This window comes from Bacillus rossius, chromosome 8, assembly GCF_032445375.1.
Source record: "Bacillus rossius redtenbacheri isolate Brsri chromosome 8, Brsri_v3, whole genome shotgun sequence".
In the NCBI taxonomy this organism is placed as follows: domain Eukaryota; kingdom Metazoa; phylum Arthropoda; class Insecta; order Phasmatodea; family Bacillidae; genus Bacillus; species Bacillus rossius.
Genome location: NC_086336.1, coordinates 58,848,460 through 58,870,254, shown reverse-complemented (window position 1 = coordinate 58,870,254; position 21,795 = coordinate 58,848,460). Strand labels below are relative to the sequence as shown.

At 34.1% G+C, this 21,795-nt stretch overlaps 1 protein-coding gene across 1 annotated transcript; it reads left to right on the top strand.

The window, feature by feature from the left end:
• The first annotated feature begins 847 nt into the window (after positions 1-847).
• On the top strand, positions 848-12,602 carry LOC134535031 (uncharacterized). Its single transcript, XM_063373862.1, has 2 exons — positions 848-1,021; positions 5,082-12,602. Exon 2 carries the CDS (start codon positions 5,088-5,090, stop codon positions 9,636-9,638), a length of 4,551 nt encoding a protein of 1,516 aa, XP_063229932.1. The 5' UTR covers positions 848-1,021; positions 5,082-5,087; the 3' UTR covers positions 9,639-12,602.
• The last annotated feature ends 9,193 nt before the right edge of the window (positions 12,603-21,795 follow it).

Genomic DNA, 21,795 nt, shown 5'->3' with positions numbered 1-21,795 from the left:
ACATATAAAAATCCCGAACTTGGCCGAAGTGAATTCTTCGGGTGTGTTCGGGCTTGGTCCACCCCTCTTGTACATCGTAGGCTACCCTTGAAAGTGAGCAAGCGAGATAAAAAATAATAAAACTTGAATTTTATAACATAACAATTGGGTAGCACTAAAATGGAGTTTTTTTTAAAGATATTACAAAATTGGATGTTTTATTTAATGTATTTATTCAACATTATATATATATATTTCATTTTAACAACCAACCCATCAATATACATATATTAAAAATGAATTTATTCGAAATCATCAATTTAATAATTTAAATTTCTATATCTTGTGATTCTTTTTATTTTAAATTATCATAAGTAAAATTCTCTTGACGAATTAAAACCACATTAAAAATAGCTCCTGTGTTAACAGCTTCGTTAAGATATAATTACACTAATTTTAATGTTTTCTTTTGTTTTATCTTGAACTATAGTTATTTTCCTATAAAAACAATATATATAATCCCAAATTGAATTATAATTGATACCTCCATGAAAATTTACAGTTAATTTATAATAAAGTTCATTATTTCTATAAACAGTATTAAGTTTGTTCACGAATTTCTAAAATTACTAAATGTAAGAAATACCTGTTTGTAAACTCAACGCAAGCATCGGTCATATTCAGCTTCTTGGATTTCGGTTTGCGTTTCCGCCTTCTATATTCCAAGTAGAGTGTTCCAAAAACTACATATTCAAATATACAACGGAGTGTCTGCTGACACTCGAGTGGCAGCAGTCAATTCCGTATCGGATTTCACTGCTGCCACTCCGGAAATGATTTACACGTGACCGGAAATCAATTTTTTCACAACTGGAAGATCTCCTAACCACATCACATCGCCATATTGATTTCGCTCTGTGCTTTGTGCTTGCTGCTTGGTTGATTTCGCTCTGTGCTTTGTGCTTGCTGTGTGGTTGCTGCTGTATTTGAATTTGTTAACTTATATTGACTACTGAGTTAATTTGTTTTGCTGTTTTTGTTCGTAAGTACTTAATATAGGTTTTATTCTTTTAAATATTGATTTGCGTACAGTGTGTTGACCATATGTTATCCACATGGTTGGACTCAATAATCGTAATTTTTCATAAACATATTTCTTAAATACTGTTCTTTTAACTTATTGTAATTATTTCAATATTACTTAATAACAATGGAAACGAATCCATAACTGCATCGCCGTATTGATTTCGCTCCGATCTTTGTGCTTGGTGTGTGTGTGTCGTATTTTGAATGTTTAAGCTGGTATTGAGCATTACGCTTAGTTTTTTTTTGTTTTTGTATTTGTTCGTAAGTACTTAATATAGGTTTTATTCTTATAAATATTGATTTGCGTATAGTGTGTTGTCCATTCGTTATCCACGTGGCTGGCAATGACCGGGATTCAATAATCACAGTGGATATACCGATTTCCGTGAATATTTTTGGTCATTGTGGATAGGAACATCGTGAATATTCAAATCATTTTACTTTAAATTTCTAGTTTCAAGGATGGATTGCATTAGTTCAGTTTTATTAAAAATTAGTTCGGTAATTGTTCCGTATCACGTAGGTAGTTTATCCATTGACCCTGATGGCATGATCCTGTTGTACATGATGCCTGCTGTTTTAATTTAGTACATCAAAAGAAATATTACAAATAATGTTAGGAAGTAAACAATCACTTTTGGATTTTTATTTGATCTGATAATAGGTACTATCATATTCATTGCGACTAGTCCCTCTTCCTTTAAAAAATATTAAAATTTCGGGAATACTTTTATTTTATGATACAAAATTCCTCTATTTAACACAACTTGCAGAGATACAAAATTCCAACTCGTTATTGCCGTTTATTAATTAAGATACCTGTACATTGATGCGGCCGTCCCAATTTTATTACCGAAATTATTACCGTTGGGTGTGCAACAGTATTTTAGGTAGTGCATGTAGCTGACCTAACCTAGCAAACTGCCCAGACTATTTTTCAGTACCTATTTTGAATCTTGCTAACCCAGCCTATTCAACTGATAGAACTATTTTACAGTTTTTCTTATCTAACCTAATGTAAATAATATTTAAAACTGTAAATGTTAGCTATCTGCAAACTAGTTTCAATAAATGTTTTGTAACTGAACATAATAAGGAAACTAAAAAAAAATTTCCTTGTGTAATAATGTATTTATGTGGTTCCTATAAGTTACATATTAAAAAAGAATAAAGGGCCAATTAAAATGAAGCCCACCATTTAAGGTTAGTGATTTTTAAAATGATCATATTAATCCAACTAACCTCAATAATTCATTTTTAGACTAACCTGTAATATTTATTGATTTAGCTAACCTAGAATATAAAATTTACCCTGAAACTCTATTGTCTAACCTCGGAGATAACCACGATGGCAATATTTATCGTTATATAAGTCATAGATATGCCAATGCTGATGTGCGGAACTCTTGCCCTGTGTGTTGGCCATCTGTGGTTCTGCCTGCTGCGGTACATATGGCGGCAGGAATCCATAAATTTACAGTGATAAACGTGTACTTTCTTGTTGTGTCCAACATTTAAGTCTTACAATTATTGTTGGTGGGCATGTTACAAATTTTAATAAGAAATAGCTCACATTTGCTTAAAACAGTGCATAACATTGTTAGCATGTCAACCATACATACTGAGACATCTTTTAATGTAACAATTTAATCAACTGCATAAATGTATTAAAAGCTATCATTTCTGCAACTCATGGAACAGATAGAATAAATAAATTACATCAAATAAGATATAGGCCCTAGACCCATTCTACATTGGCGCTGAAATGGAGACAGATGTCTCAGAACTTTTCACTGTCATCTTCTGCTTCCACAATTTATGGAAACTTAACTGATAAGATTGCTCTTCAACCTTACCAAATATTTTAATTGAAAAAAATTCTTCCAAACCATTGCATGGGCAAAGTTTACATACATATTTAAAATAAATGACTATTAATTGAACACTAGATTGTCTTGTACTTCGGATAATTTTTTAACATGTTTATGACAGCAGCCAAGTACCCATGTTCTATTGGGTGCGTGGAGCAACGTAAACAGAACTCAGATTGCCGAGTTAATCCTTGCGGGTCATTTTCAATCTGCGTGCTACTATTCTGTGAGATCTGATTGTGTGAACCATCTCTGTTTCCATGTCATTGTATAACGGGCCTAAATAAACAGAAAATTACATTTTCTAAACTAATGAATACAGCGACACATAAATTTTTTTAGTGTGCTTGTTTAAAATAAAATTGATTTCGGTAATTTTCTTACATCAAGACTTTTCTGGAAATGAACTTAATAATAAATATTTGAAAATACTTTTTTTCGAGTACTAGAAATTTATTGTATTTCCCTGAAAACAGCATCTTTGTATTCACTTTTTTCTTGGAAATCACTGTATATATCTTAAATTACAATACATAAACAGTGCCGTAGCTGTTAATATATTATAATTATATGGTAATTATCTCGACTAGTCCCTCTTTAAAAAAATATTAAAAATTTGGAAATACTTTTATTTTTTGCTACAAAATTTCCTCTATTTAACCCTACTTGCGGAGATACAAAATTCCAACACGTTTAGGAGAAGTCGCCGTTTATTTATTAACATACCTGTACTTTGCTGCGGCAACCGCCATATTTTTTGTTTGCTGCGTGGGTTCTTGTATGTTTATTTTGGACAACTCATGATTAATGGTCGATTAGGTACAGTTAGCTACATTATAAATACTTTAAAACATTGTGGACGGTTGATTTGGTTAGTATAGCTACATTTAAAGTACTGTAAAATAAACACGAACCCGTGCGGCAAACAAAAAATATGGCAACGGCCGCAACAATGTACCGGTATTGAAATGTTTAAACGGCGCATTCTCTTTAACGTTTCCTCAGACGAGACTAAATAGTACATATTTTGAATTATCCAATAGAAACCTTTCTATAAAAAACAATTTACTGCTACATCCAAGGTGATTAGACAACACTGTGCTATTTTGTCACTTGTAAGGTAAATTACCTATTGCATTCATACACCGTTTTTAGTAAGCAAGTAAAAGTACGTACAATTCATTTTGTACGTCATGATCACAATTCATATTACAAATAACATCGTAAGAATAAACCTTTATATGAAATTACAGTACCTACTTTAATATACTTAAAACCATTGTGGACTGTTAGATTATTAGAGCTACATTAAAATAATGTGAAATTGTGTGAATGGTTTGCTAGGTCTGGATACCTATATATTATATTGTTAATTCGTAATCAACCATTTATAATGATTTGAGAGTATTTTCAATTTCGCTAATCTTACCTAATCATCCGTCCTCAATGTTTTAAAGTATTTATAATGTAGCTAACCTAACCTAATCGACCATTAGTTATTTTGAGTTTAAAACAAACATACAAGGACCCACATGGCGGGAAAAAAATATGGCGACGGCCGCACCAATGTACAGGTATGTTAATGTATAAACGGCAATATCTACTAAACAAGTTGGAATTTCGTATCTCCGCAAGTTGTGTTAAATGGAGGAAATATTGTAATATAATATAAAAGTATTCCCAAATTTTTAATATTTTTTTAAGGAAGAGGACTAGTCGAGATAATTAACAATTATATATATAAAACACTATAATTTATGTAGAACTACAGGATCGTAGACCTAAGATTCACAACATTCTGTTGTGAGATTGATCATTTAGTTTAGGTTAGTAGTGTAAGCAAAAAATGGTGGCGGCGGCATCATTGGACAGGTATTGTATTGTATGCTGTAAACAGGAATTTCTACTGAATGTAGAAATGTCTTTAGACCTCGAAAAAAATATTTATTTATTTATTTTATTACGTATTTAACTACGGAAAAGTCACGGCACAAGAACTTTTACCTTTTTTTCAATTGATCTGCTAATTACTAGTCTTATTTTAGTTGCCTCATTTGTAGCAAAATATAGCTAGTTGAACCAGTTCAAAAAGTAAATGGTTCATAGGTTGTATAGGAATATTTACTGACCTATTTTCTTTTGCAGTTTCAGATGGCGCTGATCATTGGGGATTCTCAGGTCAAGTACCTGAACCAGTATCTTTGGGATGGAATTACTTGCATTCCTAAACCAGGGTACAAGGTTCAGGATCTTGTGCCGATTATTGAAGAGGTTGGACCTTACTTCAATAAAGTAGTCCTCCATTGCGGAACCAACAATGTGCTGAGCGAGGATGCAGAGACCATCGTCGACCATATTTTGAATTTTGCAGAGACCTTGAAGAGGGTAAATTCGTATGCTACACTGATGGTGTCAGGCATCCTACCAAGGAAAATGAATGGCTACCGCTGTGAAACATCTGGCCAGCGTGTTGCTGGGATGAATGCCAAGTCAGCTTGCGTAAACGATATGCTGCGACAGTGTTTGCCAAACATGGAGGTAATGTTCATTGAACTGTGGGATTTCTTTTTGCAGCCTGGAATGATTTCTTTTGATGGACTTCACATCACGGCTCAAGGTTGCAAGTTGCTGTGCAGATCCTATGGGAAGTTTTGCAAGAGTAAGGTGCCCATCAAATTGTCTGTTCCTACAGAACAAAATGTTGCTGTTGTTTCCAGGATTACTACAATTTCTAGTAAGCAGCAAGGGGTCGCGGAATTTTTACCTTCTAATGAAGACTTTCCTTCCCTGGAAGAATCTTGTACACAGAAGCGTTTTGTACCCTCTCAGGTTCCAAAAGTCAAAAAACTACCTGCTTTTCAGAGAATGTCTCAGCGTTTGAAGGTTTTGCCTAGCCAGTTTACTTCAATTTCTTGTGTACCTTGTGTAGTCCAGAATTCCTTTGCCCCAGTAAATCCTGTTGTGCCATCAGCTGTTGAGTCTCTTAAAAGCAATTTTCAGGTTCCTGTGTGTACCCCATCTTCTGGACAGTCATCATCTCAGGCTAAAGTGTCTGGGCCACTACACAACATATCTTCTGCACCTCATTCACCACTGCCATCTTTTCAGCACAGTGCTTCAAAAAGGTTTTTTCGCCCAGTTCTGCCATGTATTGAATCATTTGTCCATGAAAACAAGTTTAATGTTTTGAATTCTGTAACAGAGAACGAAGATGCCAGCATGTTTGAAAGTAGTTTTGGTGGTAAAAAGTGCAGTAAAAAGATGAAAGATTGTAGGTTTAAGAATAGTGTAAATCCAAGGAAAGTTCGGAGCCGTCTGGTTGGAGGGGGAGCCACTTCATTATCAGAAGGTGTATCGTTCAGTAGTTATAAGGAATTTACAGAGGTTTATGAACAGTGGTTAGAAGAAGGACATCATCCAATGAGAGTGAACCATTCTGTAAGAAGTCCTGGTGGTGGTGATGATAATATTCCTTATGTGCAGGTAAAATATGTGTGTAAACATTTTGGTAAGCCTAGGATTAGAGGTAATGATGTTCGGCCAAATCAAAAGTATAATGCCAAAGGTTGCCCTGTACATCTAAAAATTATTTATAATAATAAGCTGAAATGTTATGTTGTGCGTAGTATGATTGATTGCCATAATCATGAAACTGGTCCAGATGTCATTATGCATTATCCTGATCAAAGATTACTTGATAAGGGGGAACAAGAGGCAATTGCCCCTTTAATCAAATATAACATGGGCACGAAAGAATTGAGACAGTTTATTGGGGATGAAAGTGGGAAAATGTTACAGAGTAAGGATGTTCACAATTTACGTCAGCGGGCAAAAGAGAATATTGTTGATGGGCGCAGTCAGGCAGCTTTGTTGGTAGATGAGCTAACGAAACTGCAAGAGGAAATTGGCTGTTCAGTTCATATAGAAACTGATGAAAATAATGAATTACTTTTTCTTGTAATGCAAACTAGTTTTATGAAAAATTTAGCTAGTAAATACAGTGATGTTTTGATGATAGATGGTACTTACAAGGTTAATGCTGAAGGTTATCCATTATATTGCGTTTTGTGTGAGGATGGGAAAGGGCATGGAAAACCTATTAGTTATGTGTTTGTCAGAAATGAAACAGAAGTAGTTCTTAGTAAAGCTTTTGTCAAAGTTTTGGACCTGAATCCTAACATGTTAAATTGCAAAGTAATGATAATGGACAAAGACAGGGTAGAAATGAATATAGTGTCAAAAATGCTCCCCCAATGCAAAATTATTTTATGCTCCTTTCATGTCTTGAAGGCTTTCAAAGAAAAAGTTGCGTCGTTAGATTGTACGAGAGAGAAGAAGGCACAGGTGGCGGCATGCTTGAAGCAGCTTCTTTATTCTTCGACAGAAGATTCTTATAACACTAATTTTCAGGTTTTGTTAAATGTTGCCCCTTCTGAATTTATGCAATACTATATTATAAACTGGGATAAATGTAAAGAGCTTTGGGTGTTTGCTTTCAGAAGGAAGGAGTTGACTTTAGGTAATAATACAAATAACAGACTGGAAAGCCATAACCAAAAGCTGAAACAGTATTTGAAGTCAAGCATGCATTTACCTGAGGCAGTGAAGGCACTATGTGATTTCATACGAGTTTTGGAAGTCAATTTTTCTCAAGAAGCTTTCAAAGAAATGAAGACTCATATTAATAAGAATTTTTCTGATAATATTCATTTACAGATATCTTCTCATTGCACTGTCGAAGCCACCAAATTAATATGTAGGCAGCTGGAAAAGTCTAAACAAGAAATGATATATGCTAATGGTAATGTGTCTTTTAATGGCTTCAGCTACTGTATAAGCAATAACTTTACAGTATGCAGTTGCACATTTTTTTCACAGTATTCTTTGCCTTGTGCACATTTGTTGTTTGCCAGAAGAGCTTGTGGAATGTGTGTATTTTCAGAAGATACTGTCAGCAGTAGATGGAAGAAAGATACATTTGTGGGTTCTTTGCCATCTTCTCAGAGTGAAATGTCTGTTTCCACATCTGTTGTTGAGAAAACACTGCTGAGAAAGCCTCTTTCCGAAAGAGAGAAATATAACTTGGCTCTTTCCCATTTGAAACCAATTGCTTCTTTCATTGCGACATTAGGTGTAAAACAGTTCAATGACTGCATCAACAAGACCAATGAATTCTTTGGACAGCTACTACAAGATTTCCGGAGTTCCAGCATGCACTTACCAGAACATAATTCTGTAGTTACTGATGGCAGTATTGGTTCCCCCCAACATGTCTCTGTTAATAGTCTTGCTAGTAGTTTCTGTGAAAATAATAATTTCAGCTGCCCAACAGACGCTTCTTTGCTGCATGATGAGTTGGGAGAGTTTTTAAAGTTTACAGGTTCAAGTGTTCCCAGTGAAGAAAGTAATTTTTGTGAAAATGTTTCCTCTGCATCCACTTTACCTCTAACTGTATCTTCTTCCTTTAGTGTTAATGATAAGACTAAGTTTCAGTATGTGGATTGTCTACCAGAATCTAGGTATGATTCCGTTCTTTCTGAGCCAAACCTTTGTGAAAATATTTTGCAGAAAAGCTTCAGTAGTAGTTTAATTGGAGATCCTAATGGATATGGTAATGAACCACAAAGTTTTGATAGTCTAGAAAGTCAATTCACTGGTAAAAATTTGTCAAGTATTAGAAATCAATTAATTATTCCTAAAGTTGTGAAGCGTAGGGGCCGTCCTAAGGGGTCTAGAACTCCTTTCCAAATTTTTCCACATACATCTAGGAAACGTAAGCTAGTCACCATCCCAGAAGTTGAAGATGTAGATGATCCACATCAGGAAGCCTGCATTAAAGAAGATTTAAAGAGGTCTCGAACTCCTCAAATATTTCAACATTATTCTAGGAAATGTGAGCTGGCCACCATCCCAGAAGTGAAAGACGTAGATGACCCACCTCCAGAAGCCTGCATTCCGGAAAACCCCGTTACCTGTAAATACATTCAAAGTTCTTTGAAAATCCTTTCATCTAGAGAATGGTTGGACGATACAGTAGTTGCTTGTGCTCAGAAGTTGCTTAAGCAACAGTATCCTTTTGTTAATAGTTTGCAGGATACTCTTTTGGGTACTGTTTTACAGTTTCAGAATGCAGATCAGCCGTGGGTACAAGTTATCTATTGCAATAAACACTGGGTTACCATCTCTGCTATTGAATGTCCAGAAGGTTATGTGGATGTGTTTGATTCTAAGTTCTATTCTAAAAATCGAAGTGTTGTAGAGCTGATTACTGTGCAGGCAGCTGAACTCATGAAATTCAGGGGCCGTAAAATAACACTACACTATCAAGTCCCCCAAGAACAGAAGGGCTCTGATGACTGTGGCCTTTTTGCAATTGCCAGAGCGGTAGCTTTATGTAATGGATTCTCAATGCATGGTCGAGCTTTTGTGCAGGCACAGATGAGGTCACATCTGCTTAAATGTTTGCAGGAGGGCTCCATTGAACCTTTTCCTACAGTTCCTGTAAGACAGAAAACTTTTTCCACTGAAATTAAGTGTAACATATTTTGTGTTTGCAGGTTGCCCCATTCACGAAGCACAAACTTCAAAACTTTAAATGCTATGGTGCAGTGTGATAGTTGTAAAGAATGGTACCACTTAAGCTGTCTCAATAAGGTTATTGATGTTGATGAAAAGTACATGTGTAATTTGTGTGATTTGTAATAATGTTGCTCATATGTATTTTTTTACTCTTAGGTTCTCACCAGGTACCACCTTGAATAAAAAGTTTGCCTTATGTCTCCCCCATATCTGATCTTTGTAAGGCGTTTGATATTGTAGGATTTCATTTTATTTAATTACCACCAGGATGTGAGATATGCAGAGCTATGTTCACAGTGATTGGACTATCAATGCCATACATGCCTACAGTTTAAAGTTTACACGGCCTATACAATTCAAAATGGTCCGAAGCACGCAGGTATATGTACAATCCCCTCGGGTTCACTGCCTGTGTTCTTAGGGCTGACTCCCTATGCCTGAAGGGCGCGACCCGCCTGGTAGGTTTCACCTGCAGTGCCGGCCGCGTTTCGGAAAGGCATGGGATTTTGAATCATAATAATAAAATACACTCCTACCTCACCACTTAATAATAGCCAATTAATTCTCTTAACTTCTCTGCAAATCTCTCTCCTAGCTAATTCAAAATGGTCCGAAGCACGCAGGTGTAGGTTTTGGCTCCCGGGAGATTCACTGCCTGTGTTGTTAGGGCTGACTCCCTATGCCTGAAGGGCGAGACCCGCCTGGCAGGCTTCACCTCCAGTGCCGGCCGCGTTTCGGAAGGCATGGGATTTTGAATTAACAAAGCTAGTTCCGTAAACTTATCATCGCCTAATAAATATCTTTTCCGTTCCCTGGGGTACGTAAAATTTTACAGCCACACCACTACAACACACGCGACAATCCACACACACGTCGTAGCACCTTGTCAAGGCAGAATCATGCAGGTGAACTGGTAGAGGGAGCTGCCCCAGCCCTCGCTGGGGATCCGGGCCGAGAGGCATGCATGCCTGTCAGGGCAGGGCTCTGGGGGCATGTACAGTAGTTTTAAGTCTATATTTAATATAAAAAATAAAATTAAAAAAATTTAAAATATATAAAATAAAACAAATTTTGGACGAGGGCATTTCTCTGCCCAAATAATAATAAAATAGGACGACCTTCATTGGGAATACAATCCACTAACTCCACTTTTTTTTTAACAGGTTATAGCAGACAACAGCCAGGGGGCTAGGTACAGCAATACTGGCTTAGTCTAACTTTGACAGAGCTATTTTGGAACGCAATAGTTCGGTCCCTAAGGCTGCCAGAAGTTTACTAATCCATGTAATTTCTTTTACCGTTCACCAACACGACCACACGATTATATGCCTGAACTACCTGTTACATGCACTAATGGGCTAACTACCCATGCATGTTCTGTGTTCCCAGGGGTTCGGAGGAGCGGCTCGCACAGCTTTACACTACACGCCACACCCGAGTTTAACTAGGTCACTTGATATTACAGCACACTGACAAGCCTCTAATGCACACCAACACGACACTACATCACGCCAGTTAGCCAATCTGACTGGTGGGGAGCTTCACTCCCCCGCCAAATTAGGTACACGTAACTTTTCTAGGATTACACAACCTACCAGCGCACACACAGGCCCATGTGCCAAACCTATCCCACAAGACACGCACCCCCGCCGTCGATTCAAATTATTTTTCACCAGTGTGGGGTGCACCTGATTTACTATGCACTTAGCGAGTTATAGAAACTTCTGTTTCTGGCCTCGCCCACGCTTACTGCCCCGGATGGCAATATGATGAATCGGCGGCGTAGTTATTTACATTTTACCTTTTGGTATCAAAGCGTAGTATAATGCATGCAGTTAATTAATAATTTTCAACATTTAATAATGAATCAATCTGTTCATGTTTTTCAGATAGTTTATGTTTTTCAGATTGTGAAGGACGCCCCCTGTAAGGGTTAGTGTATTGGAGTATTGCTATCAAAATTTTATTTTGCATTATAAATGCTTTATTATTATACTGTTATTACTGTGTAGTTGTTTACATTTTACCTTTTGGTATCAAAGCATAATATAATGCATGCAGTTAATTAATAATTTTCAACATTTAATAATGAATCAATCTGTTCATGTTTTTCAGATTGTTTATGTTTTTCAGATTGAGAAGGACGCCCCCGGTTAGGGTTAGTGTATTGGAGTATTGCTATGAAAATTTCATTTTGCATTATAAATGCTTTATTATTATACTGTTATTACTGTGTATTTATTTACTTTTTACCTTTTGGTATCAAAGCGTAATATTTAATCATTTTCTGTTCATGATTTTCAGATTGTGAAGGACGTCCCATTGTAAGGGTTAGTGTATTGGTTTGACCATGGATTCAATAGGCCTCTTGGGGAAACTCACCATGTAAAAAAATGAGTTAACGCATTGAGCGCTGTACCTCTTGAGACAGATTTGTCTCAAAGGTGATGTGGAAACCAGCGTATGTTTCTAGGATGTGAGAATTATTCAGAAGCAATCATGGAGTGTGAGTTAGCTACTAGGGGACCCTAGGCGCAGAGTCCCTCCCCTGACCTGGTTGCCTCGGTTGACTTATCACCACCCAAGCCAACATTCCTGCAGCGAGCACCAGTGAGAGCACCCAGACCAGTATGGCTTGTTTAAAAAAATATGTATGTGATTTAATGATATTCTTGCATAATAAAAATGATCATTAAATAGTGAGTGATTGTTTTATTCAACTACCAGAAGTAGAAGGAACTTATAGACCAAAATTATTCTTGTCAGTGATACATGCAAATCATTTATATTTTGTACATACATATTAAATCTAAAGCAATTAAATTTAAGAAAATAAATTAATGTATGTGATATTTAATACAAAAAAATTCACACTAAAACACAAGAAATTAATTTGGAATCAAATCATGTATTACCAAAAAACAAGTGTCAGCAAGGAATATGCTTCCTGAAAGGTAGTTAATCTTGCCTACAAAAAGTTATTTATTTAATTGAACCTACCCCATTAATCGTAACTACTTAGTTATTTAGAATACAGACTTTTTAAGCAAAAAAGCATATTTTTTTTACACAATCTCAAAAGTGGGGTGGCAGCAAGGTAACACCTTCCTGAGGATATCCAGCTCCATAATGCTTATATTTTTAAGATAATAAATATTTTTATAATGTATGGGATATTTACACACACGAAAAAGGTACGATTTCACACTACATTACAAAAAAAATTTTAATTGGCAATCAAATTTGTGTATCACCTACCAAACACTTGAGTGTCTGCAAGGAACATGCTTCCCGAAAGGTAACATTAATCAAGCGTTCAAAAAATTATTTATTTAATTGAACCTACCTCATTAATCGTATTACTTAGTTATTTAGAATTCAGACTCATTTTTGAAAAAAAAAAAAAAAAATTAGTGGAGTGGCAGCAAAAAAATTAAATTTTTAATCAAAGCATGCCTGTGTATCACCTACCAAAATCCGAGTGTCAGCAAGGAAACACTTTCCCGAGGATCACCAACACCTAACTACTGATATTTTTAAGATAATAAATTTTTGTATTTATGTTTTGTATATTTTACACAAAATAAAATTACATTTTCACATTAATTAACAAGAAAAAAAATTAAATTATGATTCAAACCATGCCTGTGTATCACCTACCAAAAACCGAGTGTCAGCAAGGAAACACTTTCCCGAGGATCACCAACACCTAACTACTGATATTTTTAAGATAATAAATTTTTGTATTTATGTTTTGTATATTTTACACAAAATAAAATTACATTTTCACATTAATTAACAAGAAAAAAAATTAAATTATGATTCAAACCATGCCTGTGTATCACCTACCAAAAACCGAGTGTCAGCAAGGAAACACTTTCCCGAGGATCACCAACACCTAACTACTGATATTTTTAAGATAATAAATTTTTGTATTTATGTTTTGTATATTTTACACAAAATAAAATTACATTTTCACATTAATTAACAAGAAAAAAAATTAAATTATGATTCAAACCATGCCTGTGTATCACCTACCAAAAACCGAGTGTCAGCAAGGAAACACTTTCCCGAGGATCACCAACACCTAACTACTGATATTTTTAAGATAATAAATTTTTGTATTTATGTTTTGTATATTTTACACAAAATAAAATTACATTTTCACATTAATTAACAAGAAAAAAAATTAAATTATGATTCAAACCATGCCTGTGTATCACCTACCAAAAACCGAGTGTCAGCAAGGAAACACTTTCCCGAGGATCACCAACACCTAACTACTGATATTTTTAAGATAATAAATTTTTGTATTTATGTTTTGTATATTTTACACAAAATAAAATTACATTTTCACATTAATTAACAAGAAAAAAAATTAAATTTGGATTTAAAGCATGCCTGTGTATCACCTACCAAAAACCGAGTGTCAGCAAGGAAACACTTTCCCGAGCATCACCAACACCTAACTACTGATATTTTTAAGATAATTAATTTTTGTATTTATGTTTTGTATATTTTACACAAGATAAAATTACATTTTCACATTAATTAACAAGAAAAAAAAATTAAATTATGATTCAAACCATGCCTGTGTATCACCTACCAAAAACCGAGTGTCAGCAAGGAAACACTTTCCCGAGGATCACCAACACCTAACTACTGATATTTTTAAGATAATAAATTTTTGTATTTATGTTTTGTATATTTTACACAAAATAAAATTACATTTTCACATTAATTAACAAGAAAAAAAATTAAATTATGATTCAAACCATGCCTGTGTATCACCTACCAAAAACCGAGTGTCAGCAAGGAAACACTTTCCCGAGGATCACCAACACCTAACTACTGATATTTTTAAGATAATAAATTTTTGTATTTATGTTTTGTATATTTTACACAAAATAAAATTACATTTTCACATTAATTAACAAGAAAAAAAATTAAATTATGATTCAAACCATGCCTGTGTATCACCTACCAAAAACCGAGTGTCAGCAAGGAAACACTTTCCCGAGGATCACCAACACCTAACTACTGATATTTTTAAGATAATAAATTTTTGTATTTATGTTTTGTATATTTTACACAAAATAAAATTACATTTTCACATTAATTAACAAGAAAAAAAATTAAATTTGGATTTAAAGCATGCCTGTGTATCACCTACCAAAAACCGAGTGTCAGCAAGGAAACACTTTCCCGAGCATCACCAACACCTAACTACTGATATTTTTAAGATAATTAATTTTTGTATTTATGTTTTGTATATTTTACACAAGATAAAATTACATTTTCACATTAATTAACAAGAAAAAAAAATTAAATTATGATTCAAACCATGCCTGTGTATCACCTACCAAAAACCGAGTGTCAGCAAGGAAACACTTTCCCGAGGATCACCAACACCTAACTACTGATATTTTTAAGATAATAAATTTTTGTATTTATGTTTTGTATATTTTACACAAAATAAAATTACATTTTCACATTAATTAACAAGAAAAAAAATTAAATTATGATTCAAACCATGCCTGTGTATCACCTACCAAAAACCGAGTGTCAGCAAGGAAACACTTTCCCGAGGATCACCAACACCTAACTACTGATATTTTTAAGATAATAAATTTTTGTATTTATGTTTTGTATATTTTACACAAAATAAAATTACATTTTCACATTAATTAACAAGAAAAAAAATTAAATTATGATTCAAACCATGCCTGTGTATCACCTACCAAAAACCGAGTGTCAGCAAGGAAACACTTTCCCGAGGATCACCAACACCTAACTACTGATATTTTTAAGATAATAAATTTTTGTATTTATGTTTTGTATATTTTACACAAAATAAAATTACATTTTCACATTAATTAACAAGAAAAATAAATAAATTTGCAATCAAAGCATGCCTGTGTATCACCTACCAAAAACCGAGTGTCAGCAAGGAAACACTTTCCCGAGCATCACCAACACCTAACTACTGATATTTTTAAGATAATAAATTTTTGTATTTATGTTTTGTATATTTTACACAATATAAAATTACATATTTCACTAATTGAAAAAAAAAATTAAATTTGCAATCAAAGCATGCCTGTGTATCACCTACCAAAAACCGAGTGTCAGCAAGGAAACACTTTCCCGAGGATCACCAACACCTAACTACAGATATTTTTAAGATAATAAATTTTTGTATTTATGTTTTGTATATTTTACACAATATAAAATTACATTTTCACATTAATTAACAAGAAAAAAAAATTAAATTTGGATTTAAAGCATGCCTGTGTATCACCTACCAAAAACCGAGTGTCAGCAAGGAAACACTTTCCCGAGCATCACCAACACCTAACTACTGATATTTTTAAGATAATAAATTTTTGTATTTATGTTTTGTATATTTTACACAATATAAAATTACATTTTCACATTAATTAACAAGAAAAAAAAAATTAAATTTGGATTTAAAGCATGCCTGTGTATCACCTACCAAAAACCGAGTGTCAGCAAGGAAACACTTTCCCGAGCATCACCAACACCTAACTACTGATATTTTTAAGATAATAAATTTTTGTATTTATGTTTTGTATATTTTACACAATATAAAATTACATTTTCACATTCATTAACAAGAAAAAAAATTAAATAATGATTCAAAGCATGCCTGTGTATCACCTACCAAAAACCGAGTGTCAGCAAGGAAACACTTTCCCGAGGATCACCAACACCTAACTACTAATATTTTTAAGATAATAAATTTTTGTATTTATGTTTTGTATATTTTACACAAGATAAAATTACATTTTCACATTAATTAACAAGAAAAAAAATTAAATTTGGATTTAAAGCATGCCTGTGTATCACCTACCAAAAACCGAGTGTCAGCAAGGAAACACTTTCCCGAGCATCACCAACACCTAACTACTGATATTTTTAAGATAATTAATTTTTGTATTTATGTTTTGTATATTTTACACAAAATAAAATTACATTTTCACATTAATTAACAAGAAAAAAAATTAAATTTGGATTTAAAGCATGCCTGTGTATCACCTACCAAAAACCGAGTGTCAGCAAGGAAACACTTTCCCGAGCATCACCAACACCTAACTACTGATATTTTTAAGATAATTAATTTTTGTATTTATGTTTTGTATATTTTACACAAGATAAAATTACATTTTCACATTAATTAACAAGAAAAATAAATAAATTTGCAATCAAAGCATGCCTGTGTATCACCTACCAAAAACCGAGTGTCAGCAAGGAAACACTTTCCCGAGCATCACCAACACCTAACTACTGATATTTTTAAGATAATAAATTTTTGTATTTATGTTTTGTATATTTTACACAATATAAAATTACATTTTTTCACTAATTGAAAAAAAAAATTAAATTTGCAATCAAAGCATGCCTGTGTATCACCTACCAAAAACCGAGTGTCAGCAAGGAAACACTTTCCCGAGGATCACCAACACCTAACTACAGATATTTTTAAGATAATAAATTTTTGTATTTATGTTTTGTATATTTTACACAATATAAAATTACATTTTCACATTAATTAACAAGAAAAAAAAATTAAATTTGGATTTAAAGCATGCCTGTGTATCACCTACCAAAAACCGAGTGTCAGCAAGGAAACACTTTCCCGAGCATCACCAACACCTAACTACTGATATTTTTAAGATAATAAATTTTTGTATTTATGTTTTGTATATTTTACACAATATAAAATTACATTTTCACATTAATTAACAAGAAAAAAAAATTAAATTTGGATTTAAAGCATGCCTGTGTATCACCTACCAAAAACCGAGTGTCAGCAAGGAAACACTTTCCCGAGCATCACCAACACCTAACTACTGATATTTTTAAGATAATAAATTTTTGTATTTATGTTTTGTATATTTTACACAATATAAAATTACATTTTCACATTCATTAACAAGAAAAAAAATTAAATAATGATTCAAAGCATGCCTGTGTATCACCTACCAAAAACCGAGTGTCAGCAAGGAAACACTTTCCCGAGGATCACCAACACCTAACTACTAATATTTTTAAGATAATAAATTTTTGTATTTATGTTTTGTATATTTTACACAAGATAAAATTACATTTCACACTAATTAACAAGAAAAAGAATTAAATTTGTATTTAAAGCATGATTGTGTATCACCTACCAAAAACCGAGTGTCAGCAAGGAAACACTTTCCGAGGGGTAGCTGCTAATTCATATATGTACGATAATAGTACAAGTACCTTCTTTCACCAGTAATAAAGTAGTTACTTTAACTACAGCATTTATATAGCTTGGCTAAGTAAATATTTTTTTAAAAATTTAATTCGCAATTTTAACTATATGTAAATATTATTAGTTAATTTACATATCTTTGTGACTGAGATATTATATTTATAATAATGAGAATTGTGTTTAACTAGTCCGCTCTTGAATTATTGAAGTGTCAGCATCTTATTTCAATTGTATGCTGCTGCCCGATAGATGCTCCTTGCTGCTGCCACTCGAGTATTTGTAACATATTTTGTGTAACCAATGAGAGAGCAGTGACGTCATACCGGAGTGTCAGCAGTGATGTCCGACTCGGAATTTGCTGCTGCCACTCGAGTGGCAGCAGACTCGGCCAATATACAAGGCTACAATGTTCTTTTTAATTTCAAGCACCAAGTTTTTACTTGTTAAACTTTCGTATGGTAAAAGAAAATGACACTTTTAAATATAATTATTGGCAATTTCACATGTTTAATAGTATAAATGAATTATCAAAAGTATCCGTATGTTTTTTTATTGTTTTAAAATTTAAGTTGTAGGGTTGGTGATGTCTTGCTACTTTCGAGATTTTCTTGTGTTAGTTGTGTTGTGTTTTTGCGTCGTTTCGCTCCTTACGTAATTTATAAACTTGAATACAATTCATTAGGCGTTTCTTTTTTTAATTAAACGTGAATATCGTGGAAACGTGACTTTACATTGAATATTAGCTTTGGTTAGTAACAGCTATCGTTATGCGAGACTGTAACATGCTAAATAAAACACATTCCGATATCTTTGTTATTGAATTTCAGCACTATATTCAGCTGCTCGTATAATTTTGATAACAGTTTCAGGGCAAATTAATATATATATAACACAAGTTTTCAATTACGCATTAAGGATGCATGTCACCGTTGAGGTACTAAGCAAAAATAAGCTTCGCAGTACCTAGTGCTGCCACCTATCAGGTTAGTGAATAACTACAACGCAAGCTTTTTAGAAAGACCGGTAGATCGCACGGAGTTTCCCGAAATTACCAAGCTGGCAAAGAGCAACGGTAGACGTGGAACTACTTACTGCACAAATTGGTTTGATTGGCAAATATTGACTGAAGGAAAAACATGTATATTATGTTTCTTTCATTTGTTTTAAGCATAATATGCTACTATTTACTTTACTTGATAATTTTCATATTTTCCTTTCATGTTAAATAGGGTAATTATTTTTTGGGCACACATCAAATCAATTTAAGTTAAGTAAGCCAAAATTGTTTTCATAGTAAAGAAAAAATACTAACTTATTTTTATATCATTAATCGTATTGTAATTTAGAAATTTGATGATTTGTTTTTACCTTGATGGTTATTGTGATTAGAGTGAATATTTTACCGACAATGTAGATAACTCGTGCACCACGTGATAGCGACATCTTCTATGATTCGTTTACTGTCGTTTAGCTGGTTTCACATAATGCAAGACAATTCGGTATGAGATTATAAAAAAAAGCCTCGCCTCAGGGTTATTTAAATTGATGCTCTGAAAGATATTTGAGTGATAAATGGAATCTACTCTCATAAATTAAATAATAGAAATTACTACGTTTAATGAGCGCTTGATAAAACTATAATAGAATGTAGTTAGAACAGTACCTAATGTGTAATTTCTGAATAAAAATATCTGTGAGGAACTGAAATTCCGATTGTTAGGTCAAATTCACAAAACAAACACATACAGACATCCTATTATACTTTCTTACAATTAAAATTATAAACAAATTAAGAATATTCTTTAACTTCAATCAACATGATGGATGTTGCAATAAAAAAAATGAAAAACCAACTAGGGGGAAAAAGTAAATTATTACACGACTAAAATCTACGCAGTGAAAATATTATTTTTTCTTAAACAAATCAATAATTATCTTTATAAAAACCCAGCCGCCATGTTAAGAATGTCTAGGACTGGAAGTCGATTAGTAAGAATTTTGACGAAATAATAGTGTAAGTTTCTTGTGAGGAATTCCAACATGCCACTAACCTTTGCTCCTGTCTCAGTCGTAGAGATTTGAAGCTCTACACATTGCAAAGACACAAGTACGTAATTATTAGCTGGGGCAGTCAAGTAGAGGAAAACGACGATGGCGGATTGAAACCACTATCAGAAGCAAGCTGTGAACAGGGCAAAGCCGGACAGATCTCACTGACCTCTTCTGTTGGGCCCTGAGCGGCCTGATTACTAACATTCGCGGAGGCTCACGGTGTTACTCCGCGCTCTGTCGAAACAGCACGCGGTGTGTGTTCCGTTAAGGTGTGTCCACACTGGTGCGTTTTTACGTGCGTCAAAGGCATGCGTCTAGCGCACGGAGGAACGCAATAATTGACGAATGTGTTGTTGCATGCGTCATCGGAGTTGAACGGGGTTGAGTGAACGTAGCGCACACAGTGTTGTCAGCCGATCCGTACAACTCGGGGATTTCGTGCGTCTTTCATTGCGCTTTTGGTATTTTTTAAGCCATGCCGTCCGCGGATGTGGAGACTTTAAATTTTATAGAAGACTATAAAAAATTGGTTGTCTGTAAAGTCGGTTTACGGACGATAGTTTAACGTGACAACGTCATAATAAAACATTGATGCAGTGGCGAGGCGTGAGGTTTACATGAGGGGAAGCAACAACTCCGTTCACCCCAAAACATGTCGGGGGGGGGGGGGGGGGGGGGGGGGGGGGAAGGGGATCCGGGTGCCCTCCCCCGGGAAAATATGGATTTCAAGGTACAAAAGGGTGCTATTTATGTAGTTTTCTTACTGAACATTGACTATTCCACAGGTAGAAAAACTGACATTTTTTTAATTATAAATTATTTTTGAAAAATAATAATTTTTGACTTACATTATTCTGATAATAAAATACCTACTCTACATTATTTATATACTAATTGGGAGTGTAGTATCATCGATATCTGGTACAAAATATATAAACAGACAACACATGGCAAAGTAAGTACTTAAAATAAAGAGAAGAACCTCATAAAAATGTACTTCTTACCTTAAATTTTATATTTCAGCTCAATTCTGCGGTTTTTAGTTGCGAAGATATCGATCACATCATCATTAAAAGATGATCCACGACGTAGTTTCTGCAGAAGTTTTTTTTCAATGCTGAGTAGTGCAAGGGCAGACAATCTTTCCTGACGCTGGCTGTTCCGCAAGTAGTCTTTAATTCGCTTCAAAGCTGAGAATGATCTCTCAGCTGAAGCACTTGTAGCTGGCATTGTCAAGATAAGCTTTGACAGTTTTAGTGTTTCTGGAAATACGTCACTTAGTTCGGATGCTACCAAATACAATTGGAAATCTGACACAGTACATTTGTGCATGTCACTGTCCGTGAATAAAACGTACAACTCACTTCTTAAGCTTGGTAAATCAAAGAATTTCCCGTAGTTTTTCTTCAGAGATACGAAAGCTTCTTCTGGGAAGTTTTGTGAATGCTGAAGGAAAAGTTTGCTATCCAACAAGCTTACGAATTTTAGCTTGGGTACTTCTGAAAATCTTTGATTTACATGCACAATAATGGCATCCACAATTTGAAAAAAAAGTCTTCTGTAAATAACTTTTCTATCCTCACCCGAGGAAAAATCTACACGAGCGCGTTTTGCTGTTGGGAGAGTATTTTCACACTCTGAGCAAACATTTCCCCACACTCGGTCAAAATCATTTCTCAAATCGTTTAGAAAGGTTTTAAGTTTTCAATCTTCTTCATACAGAAATTTATGTCACTGATTTTAGTTTGAAGTATTTGGAAAATTGAATCAGAATGCGGGAAAATGTACGAAAATATGACAAGAAAGAAATTAAAATCGAAATCATTCAAATGTGATAAAAGACCACGGGCAGAACATAATGTTTCGGAATCCCACTTGTCAGCATTTTCTATCATAGCTCTTAGAAGATCTGCTATATTTTCCTTGTGTTCGTTCACAGTTTCTACAAGCTTACTATTGTAA